At 36.7% G+C, this 22,008-nt stretch overlaps 1 protein-coding gene across 1 annotated transcript in view; it reads left to right on the top strand.

Moving 5' to 3' along the window:
- Positions 1–14,639, top strand: part of LOC5573188 (kinesin-like protein KIF14) — a 63,805-nt gene extending 49,166 nt beyond the window's left edge. Inside the window, exons 2-4 of the mRNA XM_001660756.2 lie at positions 3,974–4,578; positions 12,770–12,956; positions 13,270–14,639. Coding sequence (XP_001660806.2) covers positions 3,974–4,578; positions 12,770–12,956; positions 13,270–14,439 — 1,962 coding nt within the window. The 3' untranslated portion in view covers positions 14,440–14,639. The remainder of the gene's footprint in view (positions 1–3,973; positions 4,579–12,769; positions 12,957–13,269) is intronic.
- The last annotated feature ends 7,369 nt before the right edge of the window (positions 14,640–22,008 follow it).

Here is a 22,008-nt window from a genome sequence, read left to right as displayed (position 1 = left end):
TGATAGATGCCCTGACAAGTTCATCCCTATCTCGATAGATTAGGTATCAAGATGTAAATAGTCAACTGTAACATCGTTTGCTGTAATATTATGCTCAAAATATTCCATGGGAATATTTTGAGCATAATCCTTGGCAGCATTCCTAAAAAATTCTTTAATCAAGATGTAAATAGTCAACTGTAACATCGTTTGCTGTAACATTATGCTCAAAATATTCCATGGGAATATTTTGAGCATAATCCTTGGCAGCATTCTTAAAAAATTCTTTGGGATTTTCTTTGCAAACCAACGATGATATACAAAAAAATCGTTAATATTCCCATTTCACATCTTTGGCAGAATTCTTCGGAATCTATTTTTTATAGTGATTCTTGAAAAATATCTGCAAAGATTCTTGATAGATATCTGACAAGATTCCTGGAGTGCCTGGTGACAGTTTTAACTAATTCTTCCGTTAGTCGGTCAAAACACCCAATCAGCAAATTTCTTAATATATTCAAAATAACTCACAAAATATTGCCCACCTAACTTGCCCTTAAAAAAATTCTTGACGAGAGCTTTGCGGATTCTTGGAAGATCTTGGGGGATACCTGAGGGAGTATTTCAAATCATATGCGTACGCCTCTCATGATTCTTGACGAAATCTTTATTAAAATTTTGTGAATATCTTTTATAAATCGCTGGCGGGATTTAAAGTTATCCCAACTACCTGTTCTGCAAGTTTTTTTTTTATGAATTTTGATAAAATTCTCTCTTGGAAGGTCTTTATCGGATTCTTGGAGGAATGTCTTGTAGACGTATAGCAAGATTTTAGTGGTATTCTCAAAGGTTCTCAGAAATTTATGTCATCATTCTTGCATTATATGAGGCGGATAACAGATATGATTTTAAGGTGTGTTTGCCAAGGTAGGATATCTGTAGAAAGATAGACGAGAAAGGAAACAATTCGGAATGGAAGGTTTACCATACGCGATCTAGAAGGAAGAATGAAAGTGATGTGAAATGAATGCAAATTTGAATGTTATTTTTTTTTTTTCTCAGACATGAATGCACCAAATGGTGTAAAATGTCTTAAGGTGAAGATGCATCGAAGCCATAGTACAAATTTTCAAGAGCACGGATCTGGAGAACCAAACATCCGTTTAAGCTGAAAACTTAAACGATTGGCCACTAGCTGGTGGTGACCAATCGATTAGGTTTTCAGCTCAAACGGGTGTTTGGTTCTCCAGATCCGTGCTCTTGAAAATTAGAGTTTTGGCTTCGATTCATCTTCACCTTAAATAAATAAAAAAAAGGATATCTGTTGACTAATTATGAGATCTTTCCATAAACTGATTTCGTGAACATGCAGTTCTGAGGATGCCCAGGGCCAGGATGTTTGTAGAACTTAAAAGGGGTTCAAGCTTCTAAAAGGATATGAATCATTGTTCTAATCCAAAGTGACCAGATGTGTTTTGGTCCAACGTATGACAAAATTATCCCTGGTCCTTTACGCTTTTACCATTGTTCTACAGTCAGATGTAAAGGATAAGAGCAAAGGTACAAAAAATGCTACCTACTCCCTAATTTGATTTGTGCAACTCTTATTAATGTTCGAATCCTCCATGTGGCAAAAAAGTCGCTTTTGAAAACATTTTAATATAGAAATAGTGATACTACAGCAATTATTACAATTATTGCTCCGATCATTTATAGATATTTTTTCAGGGATGCTGTCTTCAAGCAATTTTTGCAAAACGTCTAATGAGACATTATTCAGATATTCTAATGTTTTTGTTCAGTTATCTTAGCAATTGATCGAAAATATTCTTTCAGAGATCCTCGTAGAAATTGATCGAAGCGTACTTAGACTTTCCACAAGTTTTATCAGAGGTTACTCTAAGATTTCCTTTCGAAATCGCTAACGAATTTTTAGGTTTGTTTTTGTATTCATAAATCATGTACCTATGATCTCGCTTTGGTTAATTTATTTTTCAGGCAAAATGTCTCTAAAGTTCTTATTTATAAGACGATCAGTCGCTACTAGCTCTGATTTCCCATTTCATCTAGGAAAGCATACAAAACACTTACCAGAAAAATATTCTGGATACGTCGCTGATGTCCATAAATTTGAATTCCATTTTCAGATATAGGCTATTTTTTTTAAAGATCGAATAGACTATTTTTTCATACCTGACTTTGATGATTGAGAGCAATTTCAGATCATTTGATAAATATATTTGATTTTCGTAGAAATTTAATAAAAATCATTATTTTTTTTTTAATTTTGTTTTCTATGTTTTCACGTTTAAAACAAAACAGATTTTTTTGTATTGGAGTGCAAAATAGTTTAAAATTTATTGTTAGATATATTCATTTTCAAAGATAGTCATCTAAAATTAACTATTCGTCAATCATTTATGTATTTTGGATAATTTCTATAACCTGCAATTATTTTTTAAAACCTGGAAAACCTGTATCAGGGAATTACATTTCTGTAAAGGAGTAGACGCCCAGTTCATCTTAACCTTTATCGATTTCGATCCATAGCAGTGTCAAAATTGTAAGCTTTACCAAATAAAACTACAGTTTAAGCAGGCAAATCTTACAGTAAAGAAATAAAGAGACACGATGTTTCTATTAGGACGTCTACAATCAGGCTATAAACATATTTGGCAGGGGACGGACATGGTGTAGTGGTTAGAACACACGCCTCTCACACCGAGGACCATACCCGAGATAGTCATTGACAAAAAGTAATTATTACGACTTCCTCCCGAACGGAAGTAAACCCGTTGGTCCCGAGATGAACTAGCTCAGGGCTAAAAATCTCGTTAATACAGATAGAAAAAAAAATTGGTGCTAGTACGTTCCACATTCAGCGAAGTGAAACAAACAACCAGAATTACATTACTAATGTCGATGGCACGCTGGATTAGCCACTAGATAGATAAATACCTACTGGAGCAGATGAATCGCATGGACGGGAAGAGCGCTGATGCGCACGAAAGACGATATCCGCATTCAAGGACAACTGGTTGAACGAGAGGAGCTATAGCGGAACTATATTGCACCGATTGTTGTCATCTTACCAGGAGCGTGTTCATCTGTAATAGTCGGCAATAAAATGCAACTTAAAAAAACGCCGTTTGCTCATTCAATTGAAACGAAGTGTGAAGCTCCGATTTTTTAAGCTGAATGTTTTGCTGAATTAGTAATATTTTTATGAGAATGAAATCACTTCTCAAGAATGTTCCTTTGTTATCCAGTATATTGCTAGTGCTTGATAGATGGGGACAGATAACACTGTACAAACTCGAAAGTAACACTGAAATTAATCACGATACCTCATCATTATCTGTCGGGTGTGAGTTTATTGTTTCATACAAAGGAAGAAACAATTAAAAACTGAATCACTTCCGTTACATTGTCATTTGATGAGTTTTTTTGGACCACCTTTTTGAACACAAAAATGATGGTGAGCACATAAAAAATATTCCAAAACATCAATACAAATTTGAAAAGATTCCCCCACAAGTATAACATAGAGAAGTATCGTTTGCGACTTATTCCGAACAAATTTCGACAATGCTATATCTGAATGCGATTTATCATCCCAACTGATTATCAAGAGTTAAATGATGACATTACATGTTATCAATATTGGTGATTCGAATCACGTCAGGATCCTGACGTCAAATGTTTGTGTAATTCGAATTTGCAATCAGCTATTTTGTGATTTTTTTATGATAACCCTTGACGTGATGATCCACGATGATCGTTTTCCATACGAACATTGGGGGAATACTTTGCCTTTCCGTATAATTTGTAATCGATTGAATGGGCTAGATAAGGAAATTGGTAATATCCCTCCATCTCGCAACGATCTACTTTAAATTATACGCTTTCATCTATGTTTCTCATTGATCAGCACAATTGCAACAATTAATTCTAATTACCTTTTCGTACTCCATTTGCTCTCTACTTATCGCAGGAAAACCTTGGCGGTAATTCACGGACCGCAATGTTAGCAACGATCTCCCCAGCAGTAACACATATAGACGAAACACTTGCCACGCTGCGCTATGCCTGTCAGGCCCGAACCATCGTCAACCGTGTAAAGGTCAACGAAGATCCACACGACCGGATCATCCGTGAACTTCGGGCAGAAGTCGAACGTCTGCAGGTATTGCGGCAAGACTACGAGCGCCAAAAGCGTCTATCGGCCAATCAGCAACAGCAGCCTCGAAAAATCATCATTGAAACGTCGGTCGATGATAGCGAAGTCGAAGCACTGAGACTACAGCTGGCAGAAACGGAACAGGAACTGGTCAAAGCGCAAAAATCTTGGCGGGAAAGGTTGATGGAAGCGGAGGATGTGCGTCGCACGGAGATGAAGTTACTCAAGCGAAAAGGTCTTGCGTTGGAACTGTCTGCCGAGCAGAAGGAACCTTGTTTGGTGAATCTGGCCGCTGATCCCATGCTATCCGGAACGCTACTGTACATAATTCCCAGCGGCATCGTGAAAGTTGGACGACCTTCGTCATTTGCAACGCCAGATATCGTGCTGGAGGGACCGCTGGTATCGCACCATCATTGGTAAGTAAAGTGTTCAATTATTGTGCAACTCTATTTCCGGGCTGGTAGCGAGTATCTTTTTGGAGACTTAGTCATCACTCTCGAAGTCCTGCATTTTAAATGGAAGGTCTCGAAAGTCTTTATTTTAAGCAAAATTATCTTATTCTGCTTGCAGTGGATCCCGTTGCAAATTTCTAGAAGCTCCAGAGAAACCTTCAGAGTTAACTACGCGAATCAAAATATTTACCACTAACACTAATAAAATTCATAATATCACGAGCGATTTCAACATTTTCGAAAGTCATGTCAGTGAAGAATGTTCCTTCTGGAGAAATTAAAACAAGATAATTGTTGAAAAGCGTCTTACTCAGGTTTTTATAAGAATTCTTCCTAGATTTCAGTGATAATCTTGCCCGAGATACTGTGAAAATTAAACTCTGGATTATACAAGAACAGGGATTGAATCCTGAGAAAATTGAGAGAATCTCTCACGTATCACTCTCTGTAACTATCATAACATGCTGCACATTATGAGAGACTGTTTATCGTATACTGCTACAACTTTGATCAGATTGGGGGGATAATAGTGCACGATAAACCCCTCTAAACAAGCTCCAAACCTGGGGGACACTATTGCTATTGGAAGTTTGTGGATTGTTCATCGTGCCAGTAAAGAAGAATACCTATCCCCAACGGTAAACGAGCGAGAAAAATGGATTTTATCACCGCTCTCTCTTTGGGGCTCCGCTTGCTGCTTCCATTTATGAGACGTGTTACACCTTGCGATACAATGACGATCGTGGACCGAAACAGATGGGATGTTTTTCTTTGCTTGCTTTGATCGTCTTTCACACTCAAATGAGAGCGAATTCTGCAATGCCTGTACAAGAAGCTAACCTAAAATTCTATTGATAATTCAGTCCTTCGTGAATGATGTTCATGATTTTATAAGAATCATAATCACAGACAGAGTTCTGTCAGAAACCAGCAAAGGATTTTTTTTTTCAAAATCCTAATTTTATTCGTGAGAATCCTGTCCTAGATGTGTCATGAATTCTGCACAGGATTCTGTGGGAATTGGGCTAGAACAGCTCCTTAGATTCCTTTCAAAATTATGTACTGGAATTGGTGAGAATGCTGGCCAAGAATTCATTAGAATCCTTCTCAGAATTCGGTTAGGAAACCATCAAAGATCATCAAGATCCTGCCTGAAAGGTTCAATCTTATCCAAAATTCAATATTATCAATCTCCAAGATTCAATATTATCAATCTTGAGTGAAATACTCAAAATTCTGTGAAAATGTTGCCATGTAAACTTTTGTCCCAACAAGTTTGGATTTCAATCCCTCCCACGATTGTGTTAAATTTATGCCCACTATTTTGAGAAAATCCAGCATATGATTCAATTAGACAGCTTGTATTTTGACAAATTTCGGCTTGAAGTAAATACGTTTTTTCAAGCATGACAAGAATTCAGTTTCATCTGTCAAAAAGTGTAGTAAAACAGGAGAGAAATAATTCTTGTAATTGTAATATGTACATTTAGTTTGAGCATTGGAATAAGTTACTTTGTTCAAAATGTGGACCTCAAACAGATCGTCGCAAGCTATTTTTAGGTGAATAATAGTTCTAAAAGATATTTTAACTCCAAGTAGAGAGAAATCAAAGCTTCAAAAAGAACAACCAATCTCATTAATATAATCAGGCATGATACATTTTATTTTCAAGTTGACAGAACAGTCAACGGGCAAGATATGTCATAGCAGGATTCATCAAACTCATCGTGGGCCGTACGTTGGGCAGCCCTACAGTCCCTACAGAAGTTCTTTCAAGAAAATCCACAAAGGCTTATTCTAGAGTTTTTGTGGATATTTGTTTAACATTTTTTACAAGAAATGCCATAAAAAATCCCACGCTTGTGTTTTTGTTATTCTTCCAGGCTTTTTTGTATGGATTACTTGATTAATTAATTTACGATCAATGACATGATCTGTTGTTTCAAAGCTAGTGGACTCCTTTGTAGCTGAGATTCATTATTGATGCTTTTCTACATTTTTTACAAGAAACGCCATAAAAAATCCCACGCTTGTGTTTTTGTTATTCTTCCAGGCTTCCTTGTATGGATTACTTGATTAATTAATTTACGATCAATTACATGATCTGTTGTTTCAAAGCTAGTGGACTCCTTTGTAGCTGAGATTCATTATTGATGCTTTTCTACATTTTTTACAAGAAACGCCATAAAAAATCCCACGCTTGTGTTTTTGTTATTCTTCCAGGCTTCCTTGTATGGATTACTTGATTAATTAATTTACGATCAATTACATGATCTGTTGTTTCAAAGCTAGTGGACTCCTTTGTAGCTGAGATTCATTATTGATGCTTTTCTACAATGATATCTGAGTTAGATATACGTTTTGTGCGACCTATTAACAAGTTCCATGTCTTTACTTTATGGTGCGCCTTTACAAAATACAAAATCCATCGATTTTTCCGTGAAACATTCATTTGGAAAACAGTTGTCTTAATGCCTATTATGGACCCCGCCTGTGTTCACAAAAGACATGTTTTCAAATTTGACGTTTCCTATTATGGCTCGTTGCCGACGTACCTATTATGGACCCACCTGGAATTGCTAATCATGGACCCCCTTGTTTAGTTTCAACTACAGAACTTGTTTATGCAGCTCAGACCAAATGTTTCGCCTAAAACTGCTGCCTAACAATATCATCGAAGATCATCCGGTGGATTTTTAAAGGAATAAAGTTGCTTAGAGTAACATAAAAGTAGATGGAGTACCGTGTACCTTTTAATTCCGCTCCTAAATGCTTATCTTTGACATATACGCGTATTTCACTTGCAGTCTTCTTCAGTGTCAGTTACTCGTATCCACTGAAGAAATCGTCGCATCTCTCTACCTTAAATACTAACACCAGATACACCAGTACCATACAATCAATCTATCTAGGAAAAATTTTGACAGGAGTATACCTGCCATGTCTTGGTCAAAAATTGAAAAGGGGATAATAATAACTATACAAATCCCTAACTATCTACCTATGTATTCAAGCTCGTTTATATTTCTTAGGTACAAACTTAAACAGCCTTGACTGTATCTGTCAAAGATAAGCATTTAGGAGCGGAATTAAAAGGTACACGGTACTCCATCTACTTTTAAGTTTCTCTATTTGAGATTCTGCTCAGAGGATTCGAACATTCATTAAAGAGTTGCTTAGAGTGTTAATGTTATGTCTTTCCGTCGGTGGTTGACTCCTAATAATACAGCAATTATTCCAGAAAATCCTCCAATCATTCCTACAGACAAAAATGCGGGATAATATCTAGAGATTCGATTGATCATTGATCCAGCTATCAAGGAATCCTCTAAGACTTTCTCCTAATCATTATCTCGAGGATTCTCTGGAGACATTTCTGGGGATTTCTGGAAAATGTTTTAAATAAGAATTTTGCAGGAAGTCCTAGAGAAATCAAGGATAGAATGACTGGATAAATTCATGGAGTACTCGAAGAAGTTTTGGAAGATTTTCTGATGGAAACACTGTTATCTCTGTGATTATATTTAATAAAATTCCAGGTTGAATTCTGGAACGAAATTCTATATAAAGCACGTGAAAAAAATTCTTAATGAACTCCTGAAGAATTAATGTCTGATGGAATTCCTGAAAAAAAAAACATCAAAAATACGTACAGTAATACTCGTGGTAATATCACAAAGAATTCTCAAAACAAAAAGACCTAGAAATATTTTTAGATAGATGTGTGGTCATATTACAGTCAGTAACAAAAGTTAGTAAAATGGTGTTTTCCGTACAAGATGTCCATGTTTTGGGATCGGTATATCAGCTGCTGGTAGTCCAAATTTGGAGAAATATGAAAGATCCGGTCTCGAATCGGTTCCCAACACTACGGGACTGAAGCAGTTGTTGAGTTTGTTTAATCTGCTCCGACACTATAAGCTGAGGTTGCCAGTATTATCCAGCGTTATGTAATCACGGACGAGCTGGTTCAACTCACACTCCAAATTGGTCCATCCTTCAACGTAAAACACACAAGTGATTTCTTGGCTAAACGTGAGCAGCCATAGATGCTCCAACCTAGACGGCATTTGGCTGCCATCGGTTGGCCCCAACTTCCTTCTCGAACTTTCAATGGAATCGTGAGTTTCAGGTTGTCAAGACTAATAAGAAGTTTCGGTGTAACATTTTAGTAGTCGGCGATCGGCAAGCCTCGCGAACGTGGATACTTTCTAGCTCAGTTCTTGTACTACAGCGATTGTGATGGCAATTGAATACCCATTACCGCTCGCGCATCTATAATCTGCAAGCGGTAATTCGACGCCTCGCCAGAGATCTCCATCTGGATGACACGAGAGTCTGTCTCTTAGTGCGTAACATTTCCACTGTAGGCTCAACGTGCTAGATGGTCCCGTGATTCCTAACTAACTCAGCTACTGCAACATCGAGGAGCGAAATTTACGAAGCTTCATCTACAAAAGAAAATACCTTCATTCGGTGTTCTTTCACATACAGTGTTAAAGGTATAATCCGGAAAATCGGACTTCCAGCACTTAGTGACTCCGAATGGCTAGTAGACACTACAAATGGAACCGCTAGCGTGGCAGTATACAGCATCGTATGATTACGAAGACAGCAGCCTTCTATCCCACAACCTTTCCATGTCTTACAAAGCCAGTTGCCGTGATGACTCAAGCAGGTTCTACAGAGCATATGCTGACCAACGACCTTAACGCGATCATCGATGTCCATCGGCTGGAATGTGTAACATTCTGCTACTTTGTATCCCTCTTTCTTGCAGACAACGCAAACTTTCTTTGCTGGATTATTGACTGGCGTATTAAAATTTCTCCGGAGTGAAGCAAAATCTGCCGAAGTGTTTTCACGTGTGTGTGAACAAAGCTTCGGTCTTTGGGCATTTGCTGAACTGTTTTTGTAGCTGTCGGCTGGTCGTCCCTGACTTCGAAAGCCAATTAATCAAACGAAGGCGTAAAGCTTCCGAACGAGTCTAGACTTACTACTGGATCTCACTTTTATACGATGACCACTTCAACCGGTATACAACAAAAAGTTTCGCAAATAGGTCATGCAACAATGTTTTTTGTGAGTGCTCTTAACGTTCGCAGGGGAAAGATATCTGGAACGTACAATTTCCATTGCCGGTCTTTTGAAACTGCGCTGGAGCCGGATCAGGTTTTCATCCTAAGAGAATCCGTACGTGACTGTGGAGCGTTCAAAGTTGCTTAAGGTCACTCTTTTGGATTCCCGGAAAATGTTAGTAGATCCTTTCCGATTACTTGGCGGGCTGCTAACTGCTGAGTAGTTGGGCTATTTTCGGCTAAATCACACGCCGCCGTCACCTTGGACTGCATTCTTGCTTGTCAGTTTTAGGTGTAGACTGTACGATACGTCCTTGTTGTTTCCACCCGCCTGTGCCTCGTTTGGAAGCTCAAACAAGTAGTTGGATTTTCGAACGAACTTCGTTGAAAACTATGTGTCCGGGGTTTTTCGGAATGTTGCCGATGCCCTTTGCTACTCACGTGGATGGTAATTTCCCCTCTGCCTGCTCGCCGGATCTTTATGCTCTGAATTAGTCACCTCACTTGCGCTAATCCTGGAAACTTCAATACCGCATTGAGAAAATTGCCTTACGATGTTTTTCTTCGTTTCAAGCCACAGCCGTTTCATTTCTAATGCGTTTTACGATTTTTCTCGTCTTCTAATTACTTTTCTTGAAAGGCCCTTTCTTCAGCTAGCCTTCTGGCTTCTAAGCTAACTCGCGATCCCTGCTCTGCTTCTCTAGCAATGACTTTTCATTGTTTAAGCCCAAGCTCACCCTAAAGTCCTTGCAACCTGATTTGATCCTGTACGCCAACCAACTTCAGCTCGAATGTGAGCCTTGCCCTAGCACTAGATATATACCTCACGTTTTCATCCAATACGGTCTTCTCACTTCTCCGCGAAGTTCCTTTGCTAACGACGGACGCTTTCGATGACCTCTGCGCACCGTCAGTCTGTCACGCAATTCTTAGATGAAATTTGCATGTACAGTGACTCAATCTCATTTTCGTACGGGGCACTGTTTTCATATCAAGTTGGTATAAATCTATTAAATGGTGCATGGACTTCGATATACTTTATCAATAATGAAGGTTATAGGTGTCATCTATTGTTTGGCAATGACAAACTGTATTCATTTGCTTAAATCTTTGGAATAATGGAAAAGTATTGAGATTGTGTCTATAATTGACCCAATTCCATATTCGTACACCTAACAAAAACGAAATATACAGCATTCAAAACTAATTTTTAATGGACTAGATGATTACTTTAGCTCTTCGTTGTGTTGTTCAGATGCAGTAGAATACATTTGGAAAATTTAAAAGCGGACATATTTGAAACTTAAGTAAATTTAAGAAAAATACCAGTTTCCCCATGTTTTTTGCTAAAATATTCGGTAAGTCGAACAATAAATTGCATTTTTTTCAACAGCACTTCCTGAAGAATGATAACTACGAATATTGCACAAGTTTTAAAAAATTATAATCAGTTTTAGAGTAGCTAGGAGTGGATATCGACAACTTATACTTTTGAATCTTAGGTAGTATAACATTTATAACAAATCGAAAACCAAAAATTTTAGTCAATTTCTTTATGTTTGGCTCCTAAATGTATATACATAATCCATAGTTAATGTTCCTATCAAAACATTGCGTAATTATCATTTTTAATTTACATTTTACTACCAAACATGATTATAGAGATTTAAAGAATAAATATTATTGCCATAACCGCAACACAAACGTTTTTTAAAATGATGAAAACAACAGGATATATTCTATTAAATAGTATATCAATGCTCTCTGCTCATTCAAGTTATTTTGTATTTTTCTTATAAAATCAATAAATTGCAAAATAGGGTGCTATTTTGAATATAATTTGAATATTATTTCAAAGATAATTGAATATTACGATGACATCAATTATGTGGAGGTATGTACAGCGTAGTTTAGGGTACTTTATTGTAAAACGAAGTTCGTAGTTCAAATTATTTTTACAGACAAATTCAAAATTAACATTTACCTGTTGTTTAGTATGAAAATTTGCTTTACATTGATTAAAAATATCATTTTAGAAGAGTTTTGAACCTATGGCACAACAATTTTCTGAACTCAAAAGGGATAAAAACTGTTTATGATTTCTGTAAACTATATATATTTCAACTAAATTTCTATCAGAGCTTACGAGTATAATCTATAGATTGGATCCAATGACAAAAATTAACGTTATTGTTCGAATTATAGGATTCAATAGCAAAAATCATTGGAAAACTGGCATTTCTCATAACTTTACCTAAATTTCATATATGTCCACTAATAAATTGTCCAAATGTATTTCACTACATCTGAACATCATACTAAAGCATTTCAGTAATCAAATAGAGCTTCTGAATTTAGTTTTGAACGTTGTGCGTATGAATTTTGGTAGGTGTACGAATATGGAATTGGGTGAATTTTAGACATCAATTCAATACTTTTCTATTAATCCAAAGATGAATGTAAATGGAAACATTTTGTGATTGGCAAACAATATATAACACCTGTTACCTTCAATGTGGATAAAGTATTTGTAGCTCAATACTTCATTTAATAGTTTTTTACTAACTTGATGTGGAATCAGTATCCTGTACGAATATGAAATTGGGCCACTGTACCTACATGAATTAGTTGTAAATGGTTGGTGTGTTCTGCGCTAATTTGCAGAACCTTCTGAAAGTAAATTTTTAGGTTACTTATTTGAACAATCTCCTAAAAATCTTTGAAAAATCACGGAAATGTAATGAATTTACTACATACACAATTCCAGGTTATTTGTTGTTCGTCAATAAATTTCATCCAATTCAAGCTCCCAGAAGTTAAGATACAGAGCCCCAAACTTGAGAATTTTGTATGGAATAACAGCATTTGGTTACAAACTTTTGTCGCTGACTGTGTATAAATAATCATTTGCTCCTATCGCTTGTTTCACGTTAGGTTTTTTTGTTATCTTGGTCCTCGTTTTGGATCCTGTTCAGTCTCTATTTTCAGGCGAGACGACTCTAATGTTTCTATTTTCATTACACTCAGTACCAGCCCTGCTATTTGTAACTAACGCAATCATACATATTCAATTACAGCTCAATCGAAAACCGAAATGGCAAACTGTTCCTCTCGCCGGAGGATGCCGACCAGTACGAAACGTTTGTCAACGGAGAGTTGGTACGTGAGCGCCGCCAGCTGTTACACAACGACCGGGTGGTTATCGGTGGATCGCACTACTTCCGGGTTTCGAACCCGCTCTGTCCGAACCGCTCGAAGCAAATCGTAAGTGGTATTTACTATGGTCGCTTATTTAGACGCTTGATGTGGACCCAATGTATGTTGGATAGAATGGGAGAATGTGGTATATGGGATTATGTATGGTAATGTCGATATATTTCTGGGATATAAGATTATAATTTCATTGAATAAAATCTAATGCAATAGCAGTTTTTTGAAGTCAGTTGAAATCTCATGGAAAATAAAACAAACTTTTGAGAAGAATTCAAGATACACAATTCAACCAATTTGTGAGTCAGACATGCGTAATCTCAAGTTAGGGAAATCAATAAACTAAATATGCTTGTTAATTTTACAGATAGTCGACTTCCAGTCGGCTCACCAGGAAATCCTCCGCGAGCAGGAAAAACGTTTGCGCCGTGAACTGGATGCTGAAAAGCAAGCGGCCATTTCGCGCATCGAAGCCGAGCGAATCGATCACGAGCGCCAATACGAGGAACGGTTGGCTTCGTTGGAACTGGAGAAATTCAAATACAAATGCCGGCAAGAGTTGCTAGAGACTGAAAAGGAAGCTATGCTGAAGCACAGTACGGACGAAGAAGGCGATAGCACCTTGGTATTCACGCCTTTCCAGTCCAATCTGGCTGATGAGATTCGAAAGATTATGGAACGACCCAGCGAGGAAAGCTTGCACCAGATCCAGCTAATGGTGAAGGAAGCTACTCAACGCTGCAAAGACCTAGGACTAGAGTTTGAGTTCCAACAATCGCAAGTATTGGATGAGCAGGGCATTTTTAGGGCTGTGGTCAATATCTACGATAAAAGTACTGGGATGGTAGCGGAATGGCTACCAGCACGCTTGGAATATTGGTTAAGCGTAGTAAGAGATAGAGAAGATCTCAACGAGGACAATGTTTTCGAAAATTTTGACCTCGAATGGAAGGCAAACGTTGAAGAACTTAGTCAGCCCTTGAACGATTCTCGCAGTTCTCGGAGAATATCGCTCAACTTAACTTCCGTCAAAGATGTGATATTGAAAAGGAATAGTCCAGCTAAAAAATCCCCTTCGCATAGTGCTAGAAAATCGGAGGGTTTGCTGAAATCAATGTTCAAATTTGGAGCGTCTAATCCTGGCAGTGTGCGGAAAGAGTTGTTTGCCGAAGACGGTCGTAATGACGAGAATATGCCAATCAACCAACAATCACCTTCCCCAACGAAACCCCACCGATTCGGAGTGAAAGCCAACAGACAGCTAAGGGAGATTCAGGTGGCGACCGCTAAACTGAAAAAGCTTTGCGAAAAGTACCAACGCCATAACCCGGCAGACGACAGTATCTGCACGGTATTGGATTTGAATAGCAGCACCCGATCGATGGAGTACGTGACCAGAGATTTCATGCAGTCGATAGCGGAAATCGAGAACGCCGTCCAGGACATGCGGTTCGTGCTGACGGAGCAAAACGTGAAGCATGCGGATGACGACGACCAGGAACGGCCCGGAAAGTCGGTGAGGTTTTTGATAGACTAAGGGGGTTTCGCTTCCTGGGTGAGAGCGGGTATCGGGATGGAAAATAGATTTACTGCTTCGACTTACATTTTATTTGCCATTAGTTGTATTATCGCTAACATTATTTATTAGTTATGCTTCATACGTTTTGAAGACTTTTTTTATTTTTACTTTTAACTGTGAAAATGTAATATAACCTGTAAATCGTGATTATATTGAAATCCTGTTGGTTTTATTCAGAAAGAAACTCATAAAAGTTGGACTTGGTTGTTTTGAAAAAATGCTAGCGTTTTGGACATACCGTAAAATGGGGTGTTAAGGGATGAAAAAAAAAAATCCACTTAAAATTCGAGCAACTTCTAGTATGCCAATAATTGAACGAAATACAGTCCTACCATTCTCCCGGCGTGTATATCAAAAGCCAATTACAATGACGACGATCCTATGGCAAATTTCTGAGATAATCATAAAAATTTGTGATTTTTGGCGAAAATGCAAAATGGGGTGTTAAGGAATTTGAGCTTTGTATATTCGTGATCAAACGTCAACATCCCACCGCAAAATCGCTAGTGTTTGGAGGTGATTCTAACCTCCAAATTGCGAAATCATCACCTCCAAGTTAGTTCTAATACCCTCCGTTACATGGATTATGGTGGCGCGTCGATCGTCGCAAGTTTCTCGTTAAACAGTCAATTGCAATTTCAGAGAAAACTTTCCGTTTTACGATCCAACGAAAAGCTACCGCAGCTGTCACATCACTGATTTATACTGGTAAATCATCAGTAGGCTTCAATGATACCTTGGATACCGTCTTGATGATTGTTGTTTGTTGCTATTTTCCACACCTTTTTCTTTTTCAAGCATACTATTCTTAAATTGTTTGCTTCAATGATAGAATGATTTCGAAGCCTGCGGTAGAACTTTGACAGCTGCGGTAGAACTCAGCGGCTACCGCAAACTGGAAAATTTTCTTAATAACCGTAATATAAAACTATATTTTGCCAACAGCAAAAAAATATTATTTTGGTAAACATCGTTGATGTGTCCCTTCAACTCTAAAGGTCTTGTTCAATCTAAAGATAATATTACTTCAATACAATTCAAGTTGGAACTCCTGAAAACGCTAACCGTTTTATTTTAACTGCTAAATCTCTTATACCTATTGATTCTATTCTTAAGCAAGCTATCAGTGCATCGCACAATTGTCTTGAAAAGATTTTTATACTTATATGCAGTATTCGTATCCTAGAACAGTGCAGAGCAATCTTGTCATGACTTGTCAAAAGAAGGTTAATTTCAACAAGCTTTAAGTGTGAATAGGGTAAGTGTCCAATTTGCCTTTTAAATAAACACCACACCAAATCAGAGTTACTTAATATCAATAGTATCAGCTGATGGCTGATGCTCTAAAACTATCAATATCACTTGCGAGCTATCAATATCACTTTGATTTGGCAACCAACAGCATTGGTTCGACATCGCACTCTAGATCATAATCACTGCAGAATGAGTGATCACGTGATAATTATCCATGCTTTTAAGGTTTTTCAGAGACCACCAAATAACGGATTTGCATGTAACACCCAGTGGCATGATCGGGAAAAATCTTAACGAAAATTTTCTAATACAGAGCAGAAATCGCTCACACTATACCGCACACTATATATTTTCCAAAAAGAGCTCGGAAATAACCTTATATCATAATTGTTTATCTAGGACCTAGGTAATACTTTAAAGAATTAATAGCTCCAAAACCATTTCAAATAAGATAATCATTCCTATATGCAAACTTTTTACCAATGTGAACAACTTTTGAAAATATTATCATGAAAAACCCATATTCACATTAATCAGTTTTTATTTGCATTTTCCTACCAATTTTACCAAATTTTGAAATTAGTCATTTTTGGTGATATTTAGTGACCTACTAAATAGATCCCTTGACTTTAAATTGCAGTTCAACTTCACGGAACAACTCAAAACTATATTGAAATGTATTACGACATAAATTTAATGATTTTAGTTACTTAGAAAAGTTAGAATAGATAATTCCTTAACACCCCACTTATTTTCAAAACGAGACTTTTTTCATGAAAGTTTCTAAAAATCGAAACCCAGATATGGTTTTAGGAAGTTTTTGTCTGAACTATGATCTCAATTAAATTTCCTTATCTTCTACCTTACTCGCGAATTTTTCTCAAGTATATTTCATGGTTTTGTAGATAAATGTATTTAGACCATAAAATTTTAACGAAAATGTTTTGAAAGGTTTTCAATTTCTAGAAACCACAATACTTCATATTAATAGACAGCTCCTATTACATAATGCAGTTCACAATCCTCTGAACAAATCGAGCATTTCAGATGACTTAAATATCGACTTTCTAGGTTTCTGTGATTTGTCGAACTTGATTGAGAAGTTCAATCCCTTAAAACCCCACGAGTCCTTAACACCCCATTTTACGGTAGCGCCAATAGATGCCATGATGGATTAAAGTGTATTTTACGAAGATATCGGTATGAATCATTCCGTGTTTAGTTTAGTACGATCTTTACTTAAAGGAAATTAAATAACTACGTATTGTCACACGATGTACACATGCAAAAATGGTCAATTGACAAACAAACCCAAGCAACCACTAGCACGCTAATTCACTTTTTTGGCCTTATAGAACACTGCTAGTATAGGGCATGGCAGCTGTATAATAGCACTATATTATAGGACAGGACAAATTAAAGTGCTATTTAGTTACTTGGGAAGCTCTCATAAAACTTTGGAACTAAGCTGAGAAGCTGGCTCTGTCCCAGTTGGGACGTAAAACCTGAAAAAAAGAAGCTACATTATTGTCCATTGGCAAATTGCGGGATATAAGCTTGTTACGTAGTCCCTAGAAAGCCACATGTTTCTACGTCAGAGATACCTAAGCCTAAATTTTCTTCAACAACTTCAAACATATGCCAATCGAACACTACTTCAGCGCCAACACCAGCGGACCTGCCTGCATCTCTTCCTGCTACCATGTACTTCGTTTTAATAGAATTAATGGTCAATTCTGTCAACTAATGGTTGTTGTGTCTCTCTTCAGATACACGAAGGGTTTCGCCATGGCCTGGCCATGCGATCTATTATTCCAAATAGGGTGCATGGGAGGTTTTTCTCAGCCGAATAGTGTGAAACTTTGCACTAAGAAGCGCATAAGTACGACCCATATTGTGGCGAAATATAAGCTTTGTAGCTTTCAAAAAACTCCACTGCCGAAGTGAACCATAAGTGCCAAGAATAGGATCCGACTCCCTGTAGGTCGATATTGTTCTCAAAGCCATAGCGACCGTGTATAATCAATATTTTCAGACAAAAAATTAAACAAACTTTAACCCAACCGGTAGGGTAAGAGTTTGAATCAAGTTTCGAGTAACTTTTCAGAAGGACACAAGGCTCTCTTTGTTTACTTTCGCTTTAATCTTAGTGTCAGCGAACATTTGACTGGAACCAAAATATCGATACGTTAGCTGAAAGTCTCGATAATAAAGATAATAAAAAAAAAATATTTAATTTAAAATACACACAAAATTTGCCCAAAACATGGTTAATTGTAATATATTTGAAACTAGCAGGTTCTCACAAAACTAAAGTAAAATGTGAATTTTTTGTGACTGTTACGATCAAGCATATTTAGCTAAATTTAAAGGTAATATGTAGGTTTTAGGCAATTTGCAAGTCTTTTCGTGAATAATATGGAGCTTGAACTTAGTCCCACTATGGGCCAAAAATTTGTTTCCAAACATTTATGCAAAAACTAATACAGTTTAGGCACCCTTATGATACACGCTATGTCTAAACCAACAGATTATGCAAATCGAATGTACCTCGGATTTTTTTCCCGCTAGATATCTGTATTTGGTCTATAATTTCATAATCGGAAGGTTACAAAATATTTTATCGATGAAATTTTTCCTGTACATTTTGTATGGGCTGAATTGTGTAGGAAAATGTGGTTTTTTATTGATTTTCATAGTATGTGTATTAGCACAGACAAACAGACGTCATCATTGTCCATCGACCACCTTTTTAACGGTTGATTCAAAAATATGGTAGGTGGCCAATCCGCCACCCGCAGCGCTCGCATCGTTTTTGTTCGCGTTTGACGTTTACACACTAACGCCATCTGTTGGCTCGTCGGCCAAACACACCGATTTTAGCATTGGGCGTACATGTCCTCGTGACTATGATTTTGATCGCGATTTGTTCTAAGTGTTACGTCTGTTTGTCTGTGGTATTAGGGTGCGGCTTATTTTTCAAAAGTTCACAAAACCAAAAATTCGTGTGCTCTACTGAATTCAAATCACATTAAAAGAGAAACCTCAAAATCTGAGCCAAAAATATTAACATTTAGAGGTGGCGCAGGCGTCTTAAAGGTGAATTTTCAAGTTATAAAAAATGACCTTCAGTGAAGTAAACATAACTTTGTCATTTTCAAACCAATTTCAAAACTTTTAGCATCATTATCGTCAAAATTAAATTTATGTGAACTTTGTAGAACCTCAAATTTGTCTAAAATCAAAACAAGTTTAAGTTAAAAGTAATTTATTCCAATTTTTTCCTCATTTTACTAAAAATTTCAACTTAGTTGGACCATAACTTCTTGAATACTCAATCGATTCCGAATCTTTTTACATATTTTTGAAGCAAATTTAGTTGTTTTCAAACTGTTCATACAACACATTTTTCTAAAAAATGGTTATGACTAAGTTTTTCACCAAAAACTATTCAAAAACATGATTTTTTAATGCAAAAATCAAATTTCTTTTGATTATTTAAGTTCTTTTGCCGGAAATTGCATTTTTTTCTATAAAACTTAAATATATAAAGCATCTTGTCTTTACTACGAGTTGAATAGTACATATATTTTTCAACATATGCAATCATATTTTTGTTTCGAAATTATTTAAAAAATGTTGCAAAGTCCCTCTCAAAAGTTTAACAAATGAGAAAAACCAGTTTCAGCTTTAGAGATAATATTTTACTGGCAAAAGTTTGAAAAAACTGTCATTTTTCGTTAAAAAATCATGTTTTTATGCAGTTTTTGCTGAATAACTTGGTCAAGACATTTTTTCAGTAAAATGTGTTGTATAAAAGGTTTTAAAACAATTGAAATAGCTTCAAAAACAAGTAAAAAGATTTGGAATCGGTTGAGTGATCATGAAGTTATGGTCAAACAAAGTTGATTTTTTTAGTAAAATTAGGAAAAATTTGGAATAAATTACTTTTAACTTAAACTTGTTTTGATTTTAGACAAATTTTATGTTCTACAAAGTTTTTGTAAATTTAATTTTGAAGGTATTGATGCTAAAAGTTTTGAAATCGCTTGAAAACTAACAAAGTTATGTTTACTTTACTGAAGGTTATTTTTTATAACTTGGAAATTCATCTTCAAGACGCTTGCGCCACCCCTAAATGTTAATATTTTTGGCTCAGATTTTGAGGTTTCTCTTTTAATGTGATTTGAATTCAGTAGAGCACACGAATTTTTGGTTTTGAGAACTTTTGAAAAATAAGCCGCACCCTAATGTGTATGGAAAAATAGCTAAAAAGTGAAAAAAATCAAAATATCACAGATGGAATATTTTAAAACCCTCTGATTATGAAAATATAACCCAATTACTGAGCTCTAGCGGAAAACAATCCGTGATACATTCAATTTGCATAATCTGCTGGTTTAGACATAGCGTGTGATAGGCTTAGCTAAGCCCTTACATAAATTAACTCATAATGTTTTATGTTTTTTTTGTTCCATGTAATGGAAGTTCGACCTAAAATTACAATTTTTACGTCTAAAAACAACAAATTGCTATAAATTTCTCAATTCTTTATCGATTTCTATGATATTTGGAGTCCGTTACTACTTGAGTAGCATTTGAACTGACCTTGGAATTTTGAAAAAAATGTTTACTTTACTCTAGTGGTAGTGCGTTCCTCTGCACTTCAGATGTCTTAATCACAATCATCTCAAGTACTATGATGAGCAGTACATTTGAAAGAGCATTTCCTTAATTCAATCCCTTCACTTTCACTCATTGGATGATTATTTGAGTATAGGGTGCAGAGCTACTTGGGCACTTCAATGAATCACTTTGGCATGGGGGGTTTTCCTCGGACGAATTATCTGAAACTTTGGGATAAGAAGCGCTTAAGTACGACGCATAATAGGATCCGCCCATGATAAAAATAATTCACTTTGCAAAAAGAAAAAAATACTTTAAAAAACACGTGTCGAGGGTTCGACACTGAAGAAGTCTGTACGTCTGTTTTAATTTAATCCGTTACAAACAAGGTCTCGTCTACAATTCGAACACTTTATTTCGAGCCATCCAGCATTGAACGTATCAGCCTAATTAGTTACGCCGAGAAACCATGTTAAGACATTTTCTATCACAGCGCATTTCTCTAAACTGAATTATACGCTGCATCGAAATCAATAAACAGATGATGAATCTGTAGGGTATACACTCGGATTTTTTTAAGATGATTCACACATCTGAACCGATGTCAAGCAACCCTCAAAGAAACCATCCTGGTATACGACGTTGAAGGAATGCTAGAGTGATTTCAGTCCGTAAAACAGGATGCGCGAAAGTATCTTGTACGTCGAATTTAGCAGAGTAATCTCTCTACAATTGGCGCACTTCAGTCTTTGTTCTTTCTTGTAGATTTAGCGTTTGAGGTCTTTCAACCAATCGATAGATGTTTCGCCGTTCTCCTACACCATCAGAAGCACTCGGAGAATCGATTAGTAAAGCTGCTTACTTTGATCCTTGAGAAGCTCTACCAGGATCTCGTACTTCCTCTCTCGATAATTGCACATGGTGGGCACTGTGTATTTATCGCCCGCTGTTGCAAAAAATCTCTGCACATCGCTCTGGTTCATGCTATCTTGTGCTACCACAATTCCTTCGAGCTGATTTTTTCAGAGGTGGATTCGTATTCTTCAACTCATGCTGCCCTGTATAGCTCTCTGTTTAGTCGTGTACCTGTCACTAACATACGGCTTCTGTTGCCATTCTTCACGTCTGTCGATCTCTGGCATTCTTCATCGAACTAATCGTTTCAATTTCGCCGTTGATCTCTGCATCTGTGTAGTCGATGACTATCTTGATAGCTCTTTAGGGGACTCCTGGATAGATGCCACTTACCGGTACTGACAAAAATATCATAATTCCCATTCTAAGTGTTGATCACAAATGATAATAAAAACGCAATACTTCAGTTTATCAATGTACAATAAAATCTAATCTCGCCCATGTATAGTCAACGAATTAGATGTCACTATCTCTACTAACTTGTAAACGTATATATCGTTCTAGTGGAATTGAATTGGAACTAAAATGCACAAAGATCTTCCCTGCTATCGATTTCAATTAGGATGATATAATCCGCAAAATAAGAAACAGATTGCGTGCTGATAATTGTGTACCTGCGCACGCTTTTTCTGCAAATCACACTCTTGATTGCACTCAACAGTAAATTCAAAAGTGTATCTCCATGCTGCAATCAGTCTAACGTCACAAACTAGGTTCACATACACCTCGTCT

Source organism: Aedes aegypti, chromosome 2, assembly GCF_002204515.2.
Source record: "Aedes aegypti strain LVP_AGWG chromosome 2, AaegL5.0 Primary Assembly, whole genome shotgun sequence".
NCBI classification, from domain to species: Eukaryota; Metazoa; Arthropoda; class Insecta; order Diptera; family Culicidae; genus Aedes; species Aedes aegypti.
The sequence above is the reverse complement of the archived record's forward strand: the minus strand, read 5'-3'. Positions and strand labels throughout refer to the sequence as shown.